Source organism: Excalfactoria chinensis, chromosome 4, assembly GCF_039878825.1.
Source record: "Excalfactoria chinensis isolate bCotChi1 chromosome 4, bCotChi1.hap2, whole genome shotgun sequence".
In the NCBI taxonomy this organism is placed as follows: domain Eukaryota; kingdom Metazoa; phylum Chordata; class Aves; order Galliformes; family Phasianidae; genus Excalfactoria; species Excalfactoria chinensis.
In genome coordinates this window covers 11,477,779-11,496,296 of record NC_092828.1, presented here as the reverse complement: position 1 = coordinate 11,496,296, position 18,518 = coordinate 11,477,779, and the positions used below count along the sequence as shown (strand labels likewise).

At 37.4% G+C, this 18,518-nt stretch overlaps 1 protein-coding gene across 2 annotated transcripts in view; it reads left to right on the top strand.

Annotated features, from left to right (window-relative positions):
- EVC (EvC ciliary complex subunit 1) overlaps nucleotides 1-18,518 on the top strand; it is a 50,036-nt gene that overhangs the window by 10,743 nt on the left and 20,775 nt on the right. For both annotated transcript variants that reach the window (XM_072335677.1, XM_072335676.1), the window contains exons 7-11: nucleotides 976-1,113; nucleotides 3,083-3,241; nucleotides 4,643-4,859; nucleotides 6,867-7,015; nucleotides 9,497-9,595. In XM_072335677.1, the coding sequence (XP_072191778.1) occupies nucleotides 976-1,113; nucleotides 3,083-3,241; nucleotides 4,643-4,859; nucleotides 6,867-7,015; nucleotides 9,497-9,595 (762 nt within the window). The remainder of the gene's footprint in view (nucleotides 1-975; nucleotides 1,114-3,082; nucleotides 3,242-4,642; nucleotides 4,860-6,866; nucleotides 7,016-9,496; nucleotides 9,596-18,518) is intronic.

Below are 18,518 nucleotides of genomic sequence, written 5' to 3'. Positions count from 1 at the left end.
GTGTTGTCATGCAAGTAGCTGAGCTGCAACAAGACAATGACTAAATTTTGTTTATTAAATACAGTAATCGCTGGAATAGTCCAGTTGTTTGAGTGTCAATATGGGATTTCTGTGCTCTGTATTCTGGAGAAAAAGATCATAGAAACATGGCAGACTTCAGACTGAAATAACACACAAAGGAAAAGGCTGGTTATGGAGGATATTATGATTACACAGGATTTTCCTCTATTTCTGCAAAATTGTGAGGTTTTGGTGAGATTGTGGACCCTGTCAAAATCTGGTTACATTTCTTTAAAGCATATGGTGTTAAGTTAGTGCATTGACAACCAAAATTGTGTGATGTAAAAGAAAATGCTTGTTTACATAAGGCATTTTTAAGCAACTGAAAGACCATCCATTGCTGTATCAAGCTACTAAGTAAGGGCAGAGGACTAGTACTTGTTAATATTGTTAGTTATTGGGAAAAAAAATCATCCTAGTTTCCATAGAGTGAAGAATTTGAAAACCCAGATGATTGTGTGGGCTGTAATTTGTTCCTTATGAATATTACAGGTGTGTTCATCCCTGTGGGTTAGCACTCTGCAGGAAACACTGTATCTGCTCATGTATCTGTACTCAAAACACAGCATGTGTGCTCACAGCTGCTATTTAAACTGGGGACATGTGTTAAAGTAAAAACATTTGTGGGTAGGCACAGAGTACAAAAGCTCATGAACCACTATTTACCAAAACTTGAGTTTGGCAGAGATGGGCAACAGTACTCACATACTAATAGGGATGTAATATTTGTACTAAGTGTAATTCCAAGGTGCCAGCTACATTTTCTCTCTTTGTCACAGGAAACACATTACCAAGAAACAGCTTTTCACTTTTTCAGTTTCATTTGTCATGTGCAAGGACTGATACCAATTCACTCCTGAAATCAGAAATAATGTACTTTTTTTTCTAATTTCAAAAATCACTTTTTATTCCCAGGATTTTGAAGAATTACAGAAGCAACTTGATTCCAGACTGCAGAATACTGAGATGTCAGGAGCCCATAATTCAGAGTATCAAACTGTGGAAGACTTAGAAAGGAAAGAAAGGGAATATTCTGAGCACATAATAGATAATGTAACTCTTTTTTTTTTTTTTTTTTCCTTAAATATTATTCTAATGTTATTCTTTTAAAGAGGAATGCTTTTTAAATTAACTGTTGTGTTGACTAGTCATTGTTAGTACTGAGAAGGCTCATGAAAGCATTTTTATGTTGCTCCAGCAGAGTATTTCTATCTCGCATTGATAGCCAGTGTTTTTATACACACAATTGCATCATGCTGGTTTAGATATGAGAAGCATCTACTGCTTGTCAGATGGTGAGAGGTATTTCAAGCCTAGATATAGCCTGACTTTTTTTTGTTTTTTGTTTTCTTCAATGCCACATAACTAAAAGACTAATAAGAACATTATTTACAGAAAAAATAATCACTAAGAAAATAACTGCAATGCAATCTTTTGGTATGCTTTGCGTGTTTGCTTCAGCAGAGCACTTTAGCGTTTTTGCATATTATGATAAATCTATATTTAAGATTAAAATTATTTAAGATTAAAAAAATAATACTGTGTGATTATAAGTATTTGATTCTTAAATGATGGCTTCTCTTCAGCAATGCTATTGTATCCAAACTAGCCTACTTTCTAAAACCTGGAGGTTAAAAGGATTCGGTACATTACTTTCCAGTAAATCAGATAATCTGAAGGATAGTTTACTTTCTGGTGCTGTTTCTGAGGTTTAGCCAATCTACTGTTGAAAAAAAAAAAAGAATATAAGACTATGACAAGTCAGACTGATGGCTCTGTGGGCTGCCTGCACTGATTGATCATGGCATATCAGCCCTGAACTAAACGGCCCATTATCTCAGTCTTGGGTTCTTACTGTAGAGGAGTTAACATTTTTTTTTAGTGCTGATGGTTAAGTGCTTCAGACACAATTTTCTCAGTTTTGATTTATAATGAAAGTCCTTCTAACAATGATAGACCCGTGTGAAGTTTCTTTTGCAATTTAATTTTGTTCCTTGAGAAGTTGGTTGTTTAGAATTGAGAGTCGGTCACATAAAGCTCCATGGCAGCCTTGCCAAGCAACATGAAGCAGTTATTCACTGATGGCAGTCATCCTTCAGTGGGTCTGTCTGAAGCATAACAAGACACCATGGACAGTAATATTTCTATCTTGTCTTCTTTTCCACTTCCTTGCTACAACCTGTAACGTTCCACTGCCATGGGCCTGCAGTCTCCTCTGGATGCTGTAGTAATGTGCGTGCCACAAATTGACAGACCCAAGCTTTTCATCTATTTTTAAAATGATTTCCTCTATGCAGATCAGGACTCTGAACTAATCCACTCTTTGCCCAGTAATAGAAAGGTCTTCAAGGCCGTAACTGCAAAACTCACAGATCTTTAACGTAAGTCTTGGCAATAAATACTTGTCTTTAATGCATACTAGTAATCCCATTGGAGCCCATAGAATATTCACAGTTGTGCGCAGTCAGAAGTGTTTGTGGGATCAGAGCCTAAAACTAGAAATTACCCTTAGGGATAATATATTAGAATGGGCACATGCACTGTGCCAGTATAAAATGCTTAATTTCAGCATAGTTAATCAAATGGTTATGTGGTGTGTGGCTACAAAAGTCTTTGATGATGAAAAATGATTAATATTTTTAGTTTGACTGGAATGCCTACTACTACAGATAAAGAAACTTCCTGGAAGAAAAAGTCTGTTACCCTTCCCGCTTTTCTCATTAGCAACATAGTGGTCTTCAGCAGATGGAGAACTAAACTTTTTGAGAATTGCACAGGATGATTCCTATTGCAGACAGTGAAGATTATCCAAACATAACGCATTCTGGTTACTTGCCATCAGCACAAATCATAATACAGTAAATAGTCTCTAAATATAGCTTTATGCTGTGATTAGTACAGAAAAGCAGTCTGTAGTTTCAGTGACTTGTATCTCATAGTAGACTCCTATGTCTCTCGGTGTAATGTAATGCCAGATTATTAATGAGGGGAAATGGATTGTTATTTGATTCATATTCAACAGATGGAAGCTTTCTGGAAGCAGGCTGACAAAGCCCAGCAGGTTTTTTTGGACCAATCAAAATGCTCAAGTGCCGAAGCAGCAAAGATAATGACAGACCTGACTGAGAAGATGATTGCAGTAGAAGGCTTATTAAATGAATCTCAGGATTTGCAGGCAATGGTAAAGTACAAAAAGAAGTAAAAGTCATAAGATATTTAGTCAGTCTGAACACAAAGCACAATGCAAGTGTACAAGTCTGTCAGTCCTATATTAAGAATGCTGAAAACTGCTTACTCCAATTGTTTGTCTTTCAGCTTCATCGCTAAGAGCTCAGTTCCTGTTGCACAGCACAGTAGAGGATGAACCCCAGTTCACATCTGTTCTAGTTCTCAAAATACAGTTTAGGCAGTCATCTTAAGAAAAAAAGTGGTGTGCACAATATGAATGCAGTCAATGAGCAAGGAACATGAACTCTGTAATGAGGGAATCATTACCCTGGACATTAAGACTTTTTTCTTTCAAAATAATTTCTTTGATCAAGAAACCCATATTTAGTTGAAGAATGTCATTTGAGAATGATTCTGTTTGTCTGGTGACTTTAACTATATTTGAAAACTCTTACCAGTTCATAGAGATGTGGTCTTAAGAAGGAAAAATATGCTTAGAAGTGCATCAGTGCTGTGCTTCTAAATCTAACAGATCTGTCAGATATTTGGTTTACTTCACACGGGAGACAATGAAATGTTTGCTGTGAATTTATAGATAAACAAAATGCAGTGGGATAGATTCTGATTTTTTTTTTTTTTTTTTTTTTGGTAATTTGAACAATAAATATTTTTTTTATTTTATTTTATTTTTTTTTGGTTACTAATAAAAATCTATAAAAGTTATTAATTTGTTTATTTTGCAGTGGAGCAGCCAAGGAAACCTGTGTGACCATGTTTGAAGGCAGTTTTGGTAGCTGACCACATTTGACCCACACTGTGCTGCTGTACAGTTGAACAGTTTCTTTGAATGAACAGTCTTTAAATGAGGTGTTTGGATACATGATAGAGAAAACATTAATACCTGAAGTAACTACCATTATGCTTACATCTATTTGCAAAAGTCACGGCCTGTGTATCTCCAATAACTGGATTAGTCATTTTTTCCAACCTTTCATCGTTGTCTAAAGCAGTTCCAGCTCCACTCAAAATGAAGGCATATAGAAGTGTGCCATCCACCGTTTTCAAGAGATGTCCAGGACTGCCATGTTGCCCCTTTGTCCATCTTCACCCCTTGAGTATTTGAGTTTGTTCTGCAAGTTTAATTTTTTCCCCACTATTAATATCATCTTTATAGCTGCAGTTAGCGAGAACTCTAATTTTATATTTGCTCTTTCAAGGGAACATGAAGTAAAGCCTGCTGCTATCATAAATAGATCAGAAGTTATGGAACTACTAAAGTACCTCAAAATTATATCTGGATAGTCTTGAGAAGCCTCCTGAGCTTTCTGTATCATTTGGAATTGAATAATTCAAGTAAAGGATATGTGTGACCAAAGATTCTTAGTTTCTAAGCAGGATATTTTGTTTGTTTTAGGACATTCAGGAAAGGTTATTTAACTGGGAGCTCATTGTAAAAGCAGTTGATTCACTGAGGTCCTGTATACCAGAAGAGTGCAGGTGTAGATTGAATATTCTATCAAATATTCTGGACCATTTAACTGTGAAGAATAAACTCTCCGTCCAGCAAAAAGAAGAGCTTTTAACAGACCTTCACAAGGCCTTCTGGGAACAACTGGCGCATTTCACTAATGGTGAGTAGTTAGACAAGTGGTTGTGGTTTAACTAATTTAAGTATTATTTCTCTTAGTTGTATTAATTAATACAAAAATTATGGCTTTAGTCTTATATGCCTCTGTTTTAGAAATACATTGATGTATCAGCCAAGAACACTGTCCTTGTGAACGCTAGACACTTAGAATGGGAACTTCAGCTTTAAGCCTCCCAGATCTTGTTCCTTGCACTACTTCAAACTTATTCTACAATTCATATAATCTGCACTTCATTTCATTGGTTTGAAATTTATAGTAGGGTCGCATATGCTTCCAGTAGTTTCAGGATTTCTCCATTTACTCTTTATGTGCTCTTATCACATACTTGACATCGTTGGTGATATTGACTAACATTAGGCATAGCATCAGCTGTATACGTGAAAAGCGTTGTCTTATGATCAACTACTAGCATAGAGAAAAGGTGCCCAAAAATACAGCTTTGTTGTCACTCTTTGGAAAAGGTAATGTTAACAGTTAGGATGTTCAGAAATGTTTCCACTTTTAATACTTAAGATATTTAGATAAAAAGTCTTTTCCCTGTACACCTTTTTGGACTGCTTTACTGGATTGTGAATTATACAATATTAATGAAGTCTAAGCTAATTGAGTTGAGGTTTTCCCCTGTTTCACTGCAGGTGTTATCTAATGTATCAGGCAGGGTATGGGATTGCCTCTAATCAGTTTTAGGATGACCTGTGAAAGGTATTAGTCATAAGCCAATGATAAGAAAAGAATAGCTTACCTGGTTCTGAAGGCAAGGGCTTACTGAGAACTCCCACAGGAGGCAATCTCCAAGTAGAAATCCTTCCCTTCTAGCTGCCAGACCTTAAATGAGGTTAGGGAGGAATAGACCCAGGGTCCACCCTTTCTGGTTGAGCAGATGAATTGCTTACATCTGTGCTCTTGGGGCTAGCCCTGTCTCTTCACCAGATGCTCAATCACTGGTTTAGGCCGTGACCTAACACTTCCTATACACGTAAGATCCTCCTACTTTAGAAATCTACTCCTAACTTCTCTAGTGGGTGCTGAATGGAAGATACACAGTTTCCAGTCATGGAAAAATTTATGAGACATGTGGATAGGTCATGGGTTAGTGGTGGGCTTGATAATGTGGACTTAGTAATCTTAAGGGTATTTTTCAACCTCAGTGATTCTATGAATCTATGATTCTCCACAAAATAATTTCTCCCAGTTAAATCAACTCCATCTGACTCTTCTTTTGCATTCCCATTTACCTACATGTGTCCGGAATGAGTTACTGATCTGGGACAGAGTATGTAAGGGAAATGGAGATCCTTAGGAGGACAAGCAGTGTGATATGAAATATTGAGGAAATATCATCAACATCAGTTCAACTCTGTAGGATGGAGTTCAGGTAGACATGAATCACTTAGAGCAAGAGGAAGGATGAAGGAAGCAAGAACTGGGTCCCAAATATGTCACAGAATGCATGCAAAACCAGAGGAACCTTGACAATTTATATGGGTTCTTGAAAAAATCACTTTGGAAGCCGGATAATCTGACATCTGAGTTCAAACTAACAGGAACTGAAGTTCCTCTGGACATGTTTTCCCCACCATATGTTGCTGCCCTTGTCCTGGAAGTAGCATTTGCTTATCTGCAATTAGGTAGTGAGCCCCTTCTGGACTTTCCTAAAGCAGGACAGGGAGGTTTGGCTGGGGTGCTGCTGGTAGGAATTGTTTCTTGTACTGAACTCACCATCAACACAAAAGCAGTACCAGTGAAGGTGAGAATGCAGGACAATAGTGATCCAAAAAAGAAAAGATTGATTTAAGTGCCCAAATGTTTGCATCTGAAATATGATAGATTTTCATAGTAAGAAACAGCTTTGAAATTCTGTGTGGTAATTCCTTGCCTACTTTTTTTTTCACTAACAGATTTCTGTGAGCTTATGTTGTGTGACAGTAGCAGATGCTACTTTCTCCCTCTGGAATTACAGTATCTAATCATTTGTATTTCATGTTTCAGAATGCATCCAGCAAAGTAAAGACCTCATCCTGAAACGAGTGGAATGCCGTGCAAATAAGAGAGAAGACTTCAAACACAGGCAGAAAACTGAACAAGAGATTCTCCTCAGTAAAGCTTTTCATATTGGAGATTTAAATGATTTTCTTAAGGTGTGCACATAGAAACGTTCTTTTGTCTTTCACAGTAAGGGTAGTGAGGCACTAGAACAAGTTTCCCAGAGATGTGGTTGATGCGCTGTCCCTGGAGACTTTTGAGGTGAGGCTGGATAAGGCCCTGGGCAACCTGATCTCTCTGTGGTGTCCCTGTTCATTTCAGGGGAGTTGGACTAGCTGGCTTTCAGAGGTCCATTCCAACTCTAAGGATTTTATGATTCAGTGATTTTTCAAGGCAAAACGTGCTTCAGATTTCTCTCAATTCCATACAATTGGAAGTTTTAGGTTCTCCTATGAATCATCAGCACAGGTAGGAAAGGGTCAGACATCCTTATGTCTAAGCTTGCTTTGGGTTTTCTTCCAGTGTTGAAATTTTCACACTGGAACCAAGTGCTAAGGTAGGTTAATGCTAGACTGCATGTTTCATCCAAAACATCCTTTACTTAGATACTTAGCTAGATCCTTACTTTACTTAGATAGTGTTTGACTCAATATAGGAAATCTCTGGGTGAAAGTATCTGGCCTACCTTATAGAATAAAGCAAGCTGCACTGATTTAATCGAACCTTTCTATGAGTGCAATTACAGAGACTCTAAAGACTGTTAAATTTCACATAAGCGGAGGGAAAATTCATTATGAACACTGGCAGGATAACTTTTACAGGTTTGCAATAGATAATTTAATATGGTATATGGTGACTAATGTAATATTTTCTTGGCCATATTTTCCACCTCTATTGTTATTGTTCAGAATGTACGTAAAATCAGAATTCTCAGCTGTAAAATGCTGACAACTGCAAAACTCTTATAACTGCTGAAAACCACAGAGCCAAGTTATTAAGAAGAAAAAAAAAATCAATCCTCAATTTTCATGAAGAGAAATTATTTAAGGTTAAAGTGGTTTTTTCCAGCAGCATTAAACTTTTGATGAAATCTAATAACTAAGATAAATTGCTATTGGAGAAGACAGATTCCAGCTGTAGCAAACTGTCAAACTTTGTTAATCTCAACAATGCAATCTTATACTGCAGGCCAAGTTCTTTAATTATATTGTGTGAATTAGATAATTCTGTTACTGTTCTTGTATGCCACACCTGTCTGACATAGTTCTCTTCAAAACTCCTTTTACATCTGAACAAACTAAAGGTTTGAGTCACTCTAGAATACTAAAGCACATTTTACTTCATTGTCTTTTCATAACTGGGAACTAATAATTGTACCACACATTTTTGTAGTTACTGAGCACTTAGAATGTATTTTCTATTCATACATAATTCCCCAACACTTCCAACTTTGTTAAACAAAGCTTAGAAATTGTTTCAAGATCTCTCACCTAGAAAGTTACAGCCACAGTGCTTTGTGCAGGAAATGCTCTATTTTGCATGCCTTAGAAAACTAACAATTATTCTTGGATAAAATATAGAGTAATGAGCTGCTTATGACAGGCTGAGAAGAAATGGGCAGAAGTAACAATTTGTCCTTTATGCTGCAGAAGAGAACATAGTTCTTAATGTTAGGAAATACCTCTGTGCAAATAATAAAGGACAGAAATATTAGACTTTCTACTGCCACAGTAGAGAGAAGCTTTTGTCTAATACAGAGGACCTTGAGCCCATAGACTCTTTGGAGAAGAAGAAAAATTCATATAGAATCATAGAATTGTGGAATGGCTTGGGTTGGAAGGAACCTTTAAGACTATCTACTACTAGGCAGGAACCCCTCCCTCTAGACCAGGTTGCTCACAGCCCCATAGAGCCTGGCTTTGAAGGCTTCTAGGGAGGGGCATTCACAGCCTCACTGGGCAACCTGTTCCAGTGTCTCTCCACCCTCAGTAAAGAATTTCTTCCTAATATCTAGTCCAAATCAAACCCCTTCCAGTTTAAAACCATTTCCTCACGCCGTGTTGCTACATGCCCTTATAAAAAGTCCCTCCCCAGCTTTTCTGTAGGCCCCTTCAGGTACTGGAAGGTTCCCCCAGGACCTTCCTCCAGGCTGAAAGCCCCAGCTCTCTCAGCCTGTCCTCACAGGGAAGGTGCTCCAGCCATCTGATCATCTTCGTGGCCCTCCTTTGGACCAGCTCCAACAGTGTCATGTCTTTCTTGTGTTGAGGGCTCCAGAGTTGGACGCTGTACTCCCAGTGAGGTCTCAAGAGAGTAGAGAGGCAGAATCACCTACCTCACCTGCTGGTCACACCTCTCTTGATGCAAACCTGGACGTGGTTGGCTTTCTTGGCTGGAAGTGCACAATACTGGCTCATGTTGAATCTCTCATCAAGCAGCTCTCCCAAATCATTTTCCTCAGGGCTGCTCTCAAGCCGTTCTCTGCCCAGCCTGTATCAGTGCTTGGCATTGCCCTGACCCAGATGCAGGACCTTGTGCTTGGCCTTGTTGAACTTCATGAGGTTGTAATGAGCCCAGCTGTCAAGCCTATCTAAACAGCATTTCCAGCTATTTAAATATGTCTGTTGTGTTTCTTTCAGGCTTACCATGATCTGTTAGAGAAGCACTGGCAGGTACAATGGCAGCTGGAAGAGGAAGATGACTGTGAAAGCACAGAGGCTGTTGTGGAGCTCTACAAGGTATCTCCTCTAGTGATATATGTTATTCACTAAAGTAATTCTGAACATCCTCTAACCCCATGAGAGAAATGTGAGGTCTTAGCATGGGGACTTACATCAAAGATCATGGCTGTCCCTGGACGCTAGGCTGGCAAAGCAGATTGACAGTTTTTCACAGTAACTTACCTTTTTCGTTATCTTCTCAACCCAGTATGTTTCTTAAAATCATGTTAGTCAGAAAATATTTACATGATCTTCCAAGATGTGCTGTATGGGTGGCTGACAAGGCTGTAATAATGTTTAGAGTATACAATGTCTGGCATTTCTGCTAGGAGGGAGACTTCATTTGTGTACCATAATTACCACCTGCACACCATGGTACGATAATACTATTCTTAGTTAGCTTCTCTACATGTCCCAAAATAGTTTTCTCATCTCTTTTCCTCTCAAATAAATTATTTTGACACCAGTTAGTTCCCTGAAACGTGTTCAGGTCTGTGGTATAAGTAATATTTTTACACTTCTTAATCCTACTGATTTGGAAGAAGTGTAGATGCATCATGCCTTTACGTCATCTTTAATTATTTTCTGTCTACACTGAAAAATAAGATAACTTGATCTATCTGATGAAGACCAAAAGTGTAGATGGCAGTGACCTTTAATTAGGCTGAAACTAATCATGTTTAGCTCTGCAGGATCCTTCTCATGATTAATTACGACCAGATCAGGGTGTTATGGAAACTTGCTCTCTCCAGCACATCAAGATAATGTACCCACACAATCTTAATTAGTGCTGGTCCACACGCATGTTTTAAAATTCAAGAGAAAAAAAAAAAAAAAAAAAGTCTTCCTATTAGAAACAAACAAATTTTTACTCCAGTTTTATGTAATACTGCAAGCAAGCAACAGGATGCTTGAGAAAAACTACTGCTTTGGAGAAAGGAGGTAACATCTACTTGCTGGGCTATGGCCACAAATCAGAATGAATTAGTTGTACAGTACTACTTAAGGAAGATCAGCATGTCTGCTGAAGTTACTGTGCATGCTTGATTCCCCAGAGTTAGTGAGTTCTTCTCAAGACACTTCTACATTTCCCATGAAGTCTTTGGAGAACAAAGATTTTTTCCCTTCATTTGTGAAATTGTATTTCTTTCTTGTTGTGTATTCTGCTTTAGTGACATTGAAATCAGACTGAAAATCCTACTTCTTTCAACAGCGTGCTAGGTAAATTTTCTTTTCCGTTAAAGAAAAAACGATCTAAGTGAATTAAGTGTTAGTAGAATTGCCAAGTTGCCAGAAGAGCTGCACAAACTTGATCTCTGCCGATTCACTCTCAAAGCCTTTATATTCCATATTATGGCTGATCTCATTCTTAGACACATAAAAACACTACCAGACATGAAAAGCTGCAATAAATAAGGTAATCCAGCTGGAATCCATTGAATGAGAGTCCATAAATATTAATGTCCAATAAAACGTTTACAATAAAACTTCTTTATTGTCATGTTTTATGTAATAAACAACTGCATCCCTGTAGCCCTAAATGCAGATACTGCAGACTTCTCAGTATACCTTTTAAACAGCATAAGCTTGAAAGAAGAGCAAGTATTAATTAATATAATTCTACTGTACATAAATTGAATTCTGTTGACTTCTACAGCTCAGGGAACTGCAGTAGTTAGACATTTTGTCAGGACAAAAAAGCAGACATAGATTTGATTTTGAGGGAAGGAACTGCATCTCACAACCACGATGCTTTTCGGTCTTCATCTGTTTCAGCTCATTTCAAAGCAGAACTATACCTTGGACAAGCCTTTCCCTGGACAGCAGGGCTTCACATCTTTCCAGTGGTGAAGGCAAGAGAAGTTTGAGGTACTCCACAGTGCAGAGGTTTAGCTGCAGGTCAAGTAGACCTGGTTAGACTAACCAGCTGGCTGCAAAAACTCTCCCAAGGTGATATTCAGCCCTATGCTACAGGCCTTAAATCTCAGTTGGGTTTGAACCAGCTAGTTTGTAGTGCCAGCTGGTTTGGGACCACCTAATAACACTGCAGAGCTTATTGTTGTAGTTTCAAAAGACTTGTAGTTTAAATGATCGTCATTTGCTTAGCAGACAGTTCAGTTGCTTTCTATCACTCCAATAGAAACTGAAGCCTAGTAATATTACTGAAAAACTGAGTGGTACTCTCTGTATCTATACAAACGAGACACGCCTATCATGCTCCTCACTTACATATATAAATATTCCATAGCCTATTGTCCACAAAGCATCCAAAGACTACAAGACAATTTCATAAAGATTCATTCATACATTTATAAACACAGTCAGAATGGAAAGAACTAGAAGTAGTTAAATATTTAGTTATTCCTAATTTTTATTTGGTTACACATAAAAATTAGCCTTGCAAACTGCACAAGGTTGTTATGCTGCCTACCTATCCAAGTTAAATAGCCCTTAGCTTAATCTCTTTCTTCCTTCAGTTGTGTACTAGTATGACTTGATTTATTTCAGCAGTCACCTTGATTTGTCCTAGTTTAAGCAAGCAGGGAAGCAAACGTGACAGACTTAGTTACTTGAATAAGTAGAAAAATAACCTCCGTGCAAGAGGTGATATTAGAATGTAGGGAAAAGGTCAGCATATAACAAAGCAGGGAACCAATGAATATCCCAGGGAGAGAAGAAATATGTCACTTCACTATATTTGCCATTACTTTGTGGGAGAGTATCCTTACCTTGTTCTTACAATGTTCTTCTAAGCCCTGCTCAAAACTCTCTGCCATTTCTTTTAGCATTTTTTGCCTTTTAAATGTGAGTTCACCGAGATTTATGTAGACTTCTAGCACTAATGTAGCCTGTAGTGTTACAGTATAGCAAGGAATTATTCAGATTGGTGAATAAATATATAAAAATGCAGTGATCTGGAAGCTGACTCTGTTTGCAGAGAATAATTGAGTAGGTTTGTTTTGTCAACACATGAATAAATCAATTAAAATGACTTAACCAAGGTCAGTGGAAACCGTTGATGCCTGAAGTGAAACAAAGGCATATTTAGAAGATTACATAGGACTTTTCAACCATGCTAGTGAATTAAAATAGTGCACTGTAGGTGACTAGTCTTGTAGTGAGTAGGCAGAGGCTCCACCTGCAATTTTTACAGTCCAAGCTGAGCACTGTTGGTGAATGATTTTAATTTGCACAGTGTGCTGTAATTGAAGAAGGAATTGCCTCAAAGCTAACTGAAAGGCTTAGCCTAATATTTATAGTAAAGGTAGCCTTTGGAGTTACCCCATACACAGGGGATACTCTGTTGAAGTAACAGTTTTGTATTGGTTTCTGTAGCTATTGAACTGCAAGGTTTAAATTGAAATTTTCTTGCACATGATGATGAAAGCCTTCCCAACCCCCAACCCCAATGATGCTTTATTCTGTTTCTCCAGATCTCTTGGGAAGATAAATGTCTAGCTCCTTGCAAGTCTGTCTCAAATTTAGCAGATATTAACCAACCTTTAATCTTTTCTTTCTCTGGGTTATTGTTTTGGGTTTTTTTTGTTTGTTTTGTTATTTTTGTGTGTATGTGTGTGAACTGCTTATTTCAGCAGTGAAAGGAGAAGTGAAAGGAGGTTAATGGTTAAGAGCTCATTATTAAGAAAACAGACACGCAGATTACACACAAAATGAAATCAATTAACAGCCAAGAATTACATAGTCCCTGATAAGATAATTATTTTTCTTCAGCTTTAACATCAAAAGCATAAAAAAAAAAGACAATTTACTGTCATTTGTAATTCCTTTTTGGTGATAGCAGTTCACCAAAATGTTACTTCATTTGACTTGACAGAGCATAGAAATATAAGAATTTAGATTAAAAGCTATTAAGTTTTGAGCATTATCAACATGCAGGGCAATAAACGTTGTGAATGAGTAAACATGAATGTGAGGTTGAAGTAAAATATATTTATATAAAAGGGAGAAAATTATCTTTGTCAAAATTGTAAGTTCAGGTTCCTAGAGACTTAACTCTTTCATTTCTTTCCTTATGTAATTTCATTAACATGAGATATGGTTAGGGATGTTTTTGCAGAGTGGATGGCATGTCTGTCTATCCAGAGCTGGCTGCTTTTCAAGGTGAGCTACTCACATCTTGTCTCAGATGGAAATCTGATCACGAGACCTCCAACTCAAATGCTTGCTTCTGAACGTTTTGCCTTATGATTTATCCCAGAAAGTCTGAAAGACAGTGTGATCTAGGAGATTAAATATGAAACTCCTGCCACATGAGCTCAGTCTGATTCTACATTTGGGTTCTCATTAAATTTAGTCATTTCAAGTAAAGCTTTGAAGTCCTTAACTCTACTGCTACATTTGCACGTTCAGTTACAGTTCTGGGAAACATTTGTTGTATTTGTAGAGTCACATCCAAATGTTTCATTGATTTGCCACCGCTAAAGCTTATATGAAACTTCTGGTTTTGCAGTTTTGTACTACCTGTAACCTTGACAGAAGTCCTGCTATTCTTCTTGGCCTTTCCTATCTCATCACCAAGTGACCTGAGTCATTCCGCATGCCCCATGTGGTTGGCTGGCCTCAAATGTCAACAATAAGCTGAAGAAATTCAGCCTTTTGTAGGCATTGACATACATTCACTGTGAATGTACATACTGTTGTGAAATACAAAATACAGAATGTAAATAAGCTTCATTATGAAGTTGCTTCTTGCCTTATTGTGTAAGAAAATGTATTTGATCTCTGTGTGGATTCACTGTTTCCTAACAGCTGTATCATTATCAGATGTAGCTATATCTGAGAAGCCCATTTATAAAAAGGGAAGGCAGTACAGAAGGTGAAGGTTGAAATAAAAACCAATGAGAAGGAAAAATTAATTTCAACGAATCTCCATTTTTAATGCATAGAAATAATTTTTTTCTTTATTTTATTAGCTTGCACTGAGTATGACTTCAATGCCACTGAGTTCTACTGGCATCGGAGGACTTAAAAGCAGGTTACTGGGTTCAGTTTGTAGTTATCATTTTGAAATTCTTATGAAACAGGAGGAAATGAGTACAGTCAACTTTTTCCCATCTATCCTGAGCGTATGACATAAAGTATCTTCTAGTAACGAGTGGTGTCCACGAACACTTACATTATTGTAGGGAACATGATTACTGAGTTTCTTTCCTTAATAAGACACAGTTTGCCCCCTTAACAAAAATCTTATCCTTTGGACTTCTGATGATGCAGAAGTGCTCTACAGCTGGACTAGAAATTTTAATTCTTTTAATGAAAAGCTATTGTATCCAAAGTTAACGAGTAACTGTTACAAGTTAACAAATAACTATGCCATTGCCTCTTGGAGATAATACGTAATGGAGTGGCTGCCATTTAAAATACAGGACAACCAGTCTTTCTAGATATATTTTCCTGCTTCATAATGTCATTATTCACTTTATTCTCATCTGCATGTAAGAACCACTTAATCATTTGAGTCTGAGGGAAAGCATTAATATTGTTTTTTCGATCTACAGTGAAATCTGATAAACTCTGTATTCCCTTGATTTTTGACAAAATTCTGTATTTATTGCCATGTTTGAAATTCAGATGCATTCAGCATTTTAATCTTGAGTCCATTTTATTTCTGCATATACCCTGTGGTATTTCTTTATGCTTGATGAATTTCTCTTGAGATTTTTCAAAAAGCTTTCAGATTGACTGCCAGGTACTACAAACAGGTTCATTCACTGTTGCAATCAACTATTCTATTAATGGAATCAATTTGAATAAATTTCATTAAGTAAGTGAAAGTTCTACAAGCAAGAGATGACATATCAGTAAGTTCATAGAAACTATTCTGTATGTGTCCAAAAATAAGATATTGGAAGCAATAGCATTTCTTAATGGTTTCATTATTTTCTTGTAGAAAACAGGCTTTATAATATTTATTGTGCTGTCCTTGTTTATGGTCAGACTTACTGTTGTTTCCTGTTGAGTACTTTCTTTAGAGTACAAATAATCTCGAACAATTTTTTTAGCCTGAACTATTTTCTTTTCCTGGGCAGCTTGACCTAGTGGGTGCCAGCCCTGTCCACAACAAGGAATTGGAACTGGACGGGCTTTAAAGTCCCTTCCAGCCCAAGCCATTCTGTGATTCTATGATTCTCGAGTCACACTGGTAGAATTCAGTTAAACTGGCATTTTTTTTTCCTAAGTGGAGACTTATCATCTTCCCTAGCAAACCTTATAAGGCTATTCCACCATGTTTCTGCAAAAGCAGCATGAAACAGTGTAGCCATCACATTGTACATGTATGTTCTCCATGCAAAGCACACTGAACTGTTGGTGTTACACTGACTTCATGGATTGTATTATGTGCTCAGGTTAAAGAACCCGGTGATCAGCTGATAATAAGTTAATATTATGATAGTCAGCACTGATGGTGGTTTATGTTGTGATCCTTGGCTGCAGCTGAGACCACTAAGTGCAGGATGTGTGGCCTGCACAGAGGAGAATTTACAATAGTAGTTAGATTATTCTCTGCTGTTGAAAATCACTCTTTTGGGGGCTTAACAGCACTTGAACAGGATTCCTATTGCTTTGCCTGTTTGCAGCATATAGGAGATGAAAAGTAATACACTCAGTCCAGCTCATCTTCCATATTTTCGCCCAGCATCATCATTTCTAAAGTCACTGTTCATGTTCCTGGATTGTTAGTCCCACTTTCTTGTCCTTTCTCATCAGTTTTATCAAAGGGCTGTATTGTATTTTGCAAATGATTAAGCACCTGTGATTGAAACATAATCACATTTTTTTCTGGTTAGCTATCTACCCGCTTTGGTAGCACCAGTGGTAAGTATGCAAAATAATTTGAATCTCTGGGGAGTGCAAGCAGAATGCTGTTCAATTTATTGTTAAACAAGATAGCATAACAACAAGTAATGAAGTACCTTCTTTAGATTCTGTGCGAAAGATTTCCTAGTAAATAATAATACAGGGTTGTCAGCATGCCAAGCAAATGCTATCAGTTCTGAAGAGAAGTCTGTTGTGATTTAGTTGCCATAGGTGGAACTCTGTTTGCCTAAGAATAAAATTCCTTAACACCTTGTCTCAGATCTTTTGAGATTGTAATAGAAATGCCACGGACTCCTCTATACTGAACTATTTTAGACCCAAGAGAATTTCTTAAATCCAGGAACACCCAGTAAAGGCAGAATTTCCTTGTGCGGAAAGGCTAGAAAAGCTCAGAGAGGAGACAGTTTACAGTGACAGTTTTTTAAATGTGGTATAGGATACAGAGATTAGAAACATGGAATCTGAGTTTATGTTAAATCCCTGGATTTAGAGGCTTGAATTCTAAAATGAAGAAATAGCAGCAGTGAAAACTCAAACCATTAGCATTAGTGTTCACAAGGTAAGCCAGGTCCACAACAAAGCAGTTCATTAAGACAGTATAAATCCTACTTTTTATTATAACAGGAACTGGTAACTATAATAATTAAGGAAGGTAGATCCTTCCTTTGAGACAGGATTTACCTACACAGCAGGTTGTCTCTACAGTGATGTGTGCAGCCCGTGGCACTTTCCTCCTAATGGGGCACATTTCAACCAGTGATTTAGAATGCATGGGGTAGATTTTGTTCCACTTTTCAGTGTTTACCAGTGCCTGGCTTAGTTATTTAATCTAGAAAATGTTAGCAACACAGATGTAGCTGTGGTCAGTACCTACAAAGTAGGCATTTGCTGTCAGCTGTCCAGAATTCTCTGGAGTGCAATTTCTTGTAAAACCACTTAACACTGACTCTCAGCTGCTCTGTTCCTGTGCTGCCAGAAAAACCTTGAGATCAAGTTCCAGTGCATCTACACAGTCTTGGCCACACAATATAGGCCAATCAGATCATTTCCTAGTAAGAAAAGGCTGTGTAAAGACATAAATCGCTGTTCAGATGTTGCCCTAGTGATACTGTCGTGTCCATGTTGTGAGCAGTAGCCAGAAATGAGAGAAATGTTACCAGAAATGAGATATCCAATTGGTGCGTCTCTGACCAGGAGACTGTTCTGTCCAGGACCCAGTTTCTGGAGCAAGTAACCCAATGTGAAAGGATTCTGAACACTTTGAGTTTAAACAGAGTTAGTGGAAGCTGCAATCTGAAAACACTACATGCTTTTAACAGGTAAAAGAATGGAAGAAATCAAGACAGAAGATCTTGAAGGTGTAGTGAGCACTTTTGTTAATGTTGTGCCTTGATTTTATCCACAAGAAGAGTTTGCTGCAGGGAGCTGTTGAGCTAAGCTATTTATTGTTTGTGAAACAGCTCATTAATATGGTGATTAGCATCCTACATCACAGGAGGAAAATAATAATTTTGTATTCAGTGCACATCTTGCATGCTTAACAATAAGTGAGAAAAACAAAATATTTTCTTCTTGAAATCTGCCCACTTGATGAGTATTGATAAACCTAAACACCGAACAGATAATGATCCTGAGAAAACAGAATGTGAACCCAACCCAAAATTTATCAGTATGGGGGCATACGCACAGAGCCAGATTTTACATGCAGCCTAAATTGTGTTCGTTTTTTGTTTCTGAGTGTTTGACTTTGCAAATTTATCTTTTTTTTTTTTTTCCTTTTTTTTTTCTGTTTTTCTCATTTTGTTTTTATGATCCCACATCTAAGATTTGGGAAGCATTCTTACAGAATAGCGTGTTATATCAGTGTGCCACCCAAAACCAGATAAGTTCTCTTGACATTTTTATGTGTGAGAGCTGCAGAGAAATGTTTTTGACATTTAGATAAAAAACAGCGATGCTTCTATTGAGAAATTCTGGATTTTGATCACTTAAGAGATTGTGATTAGGCCCATATTTAAAGAAAGACAACAGCCAGAAGACTTGAAGTACTTGCTTTTGCAGCAGAAATGCTGCAAAGAGTTTTAAAACTATTAGCTGTATT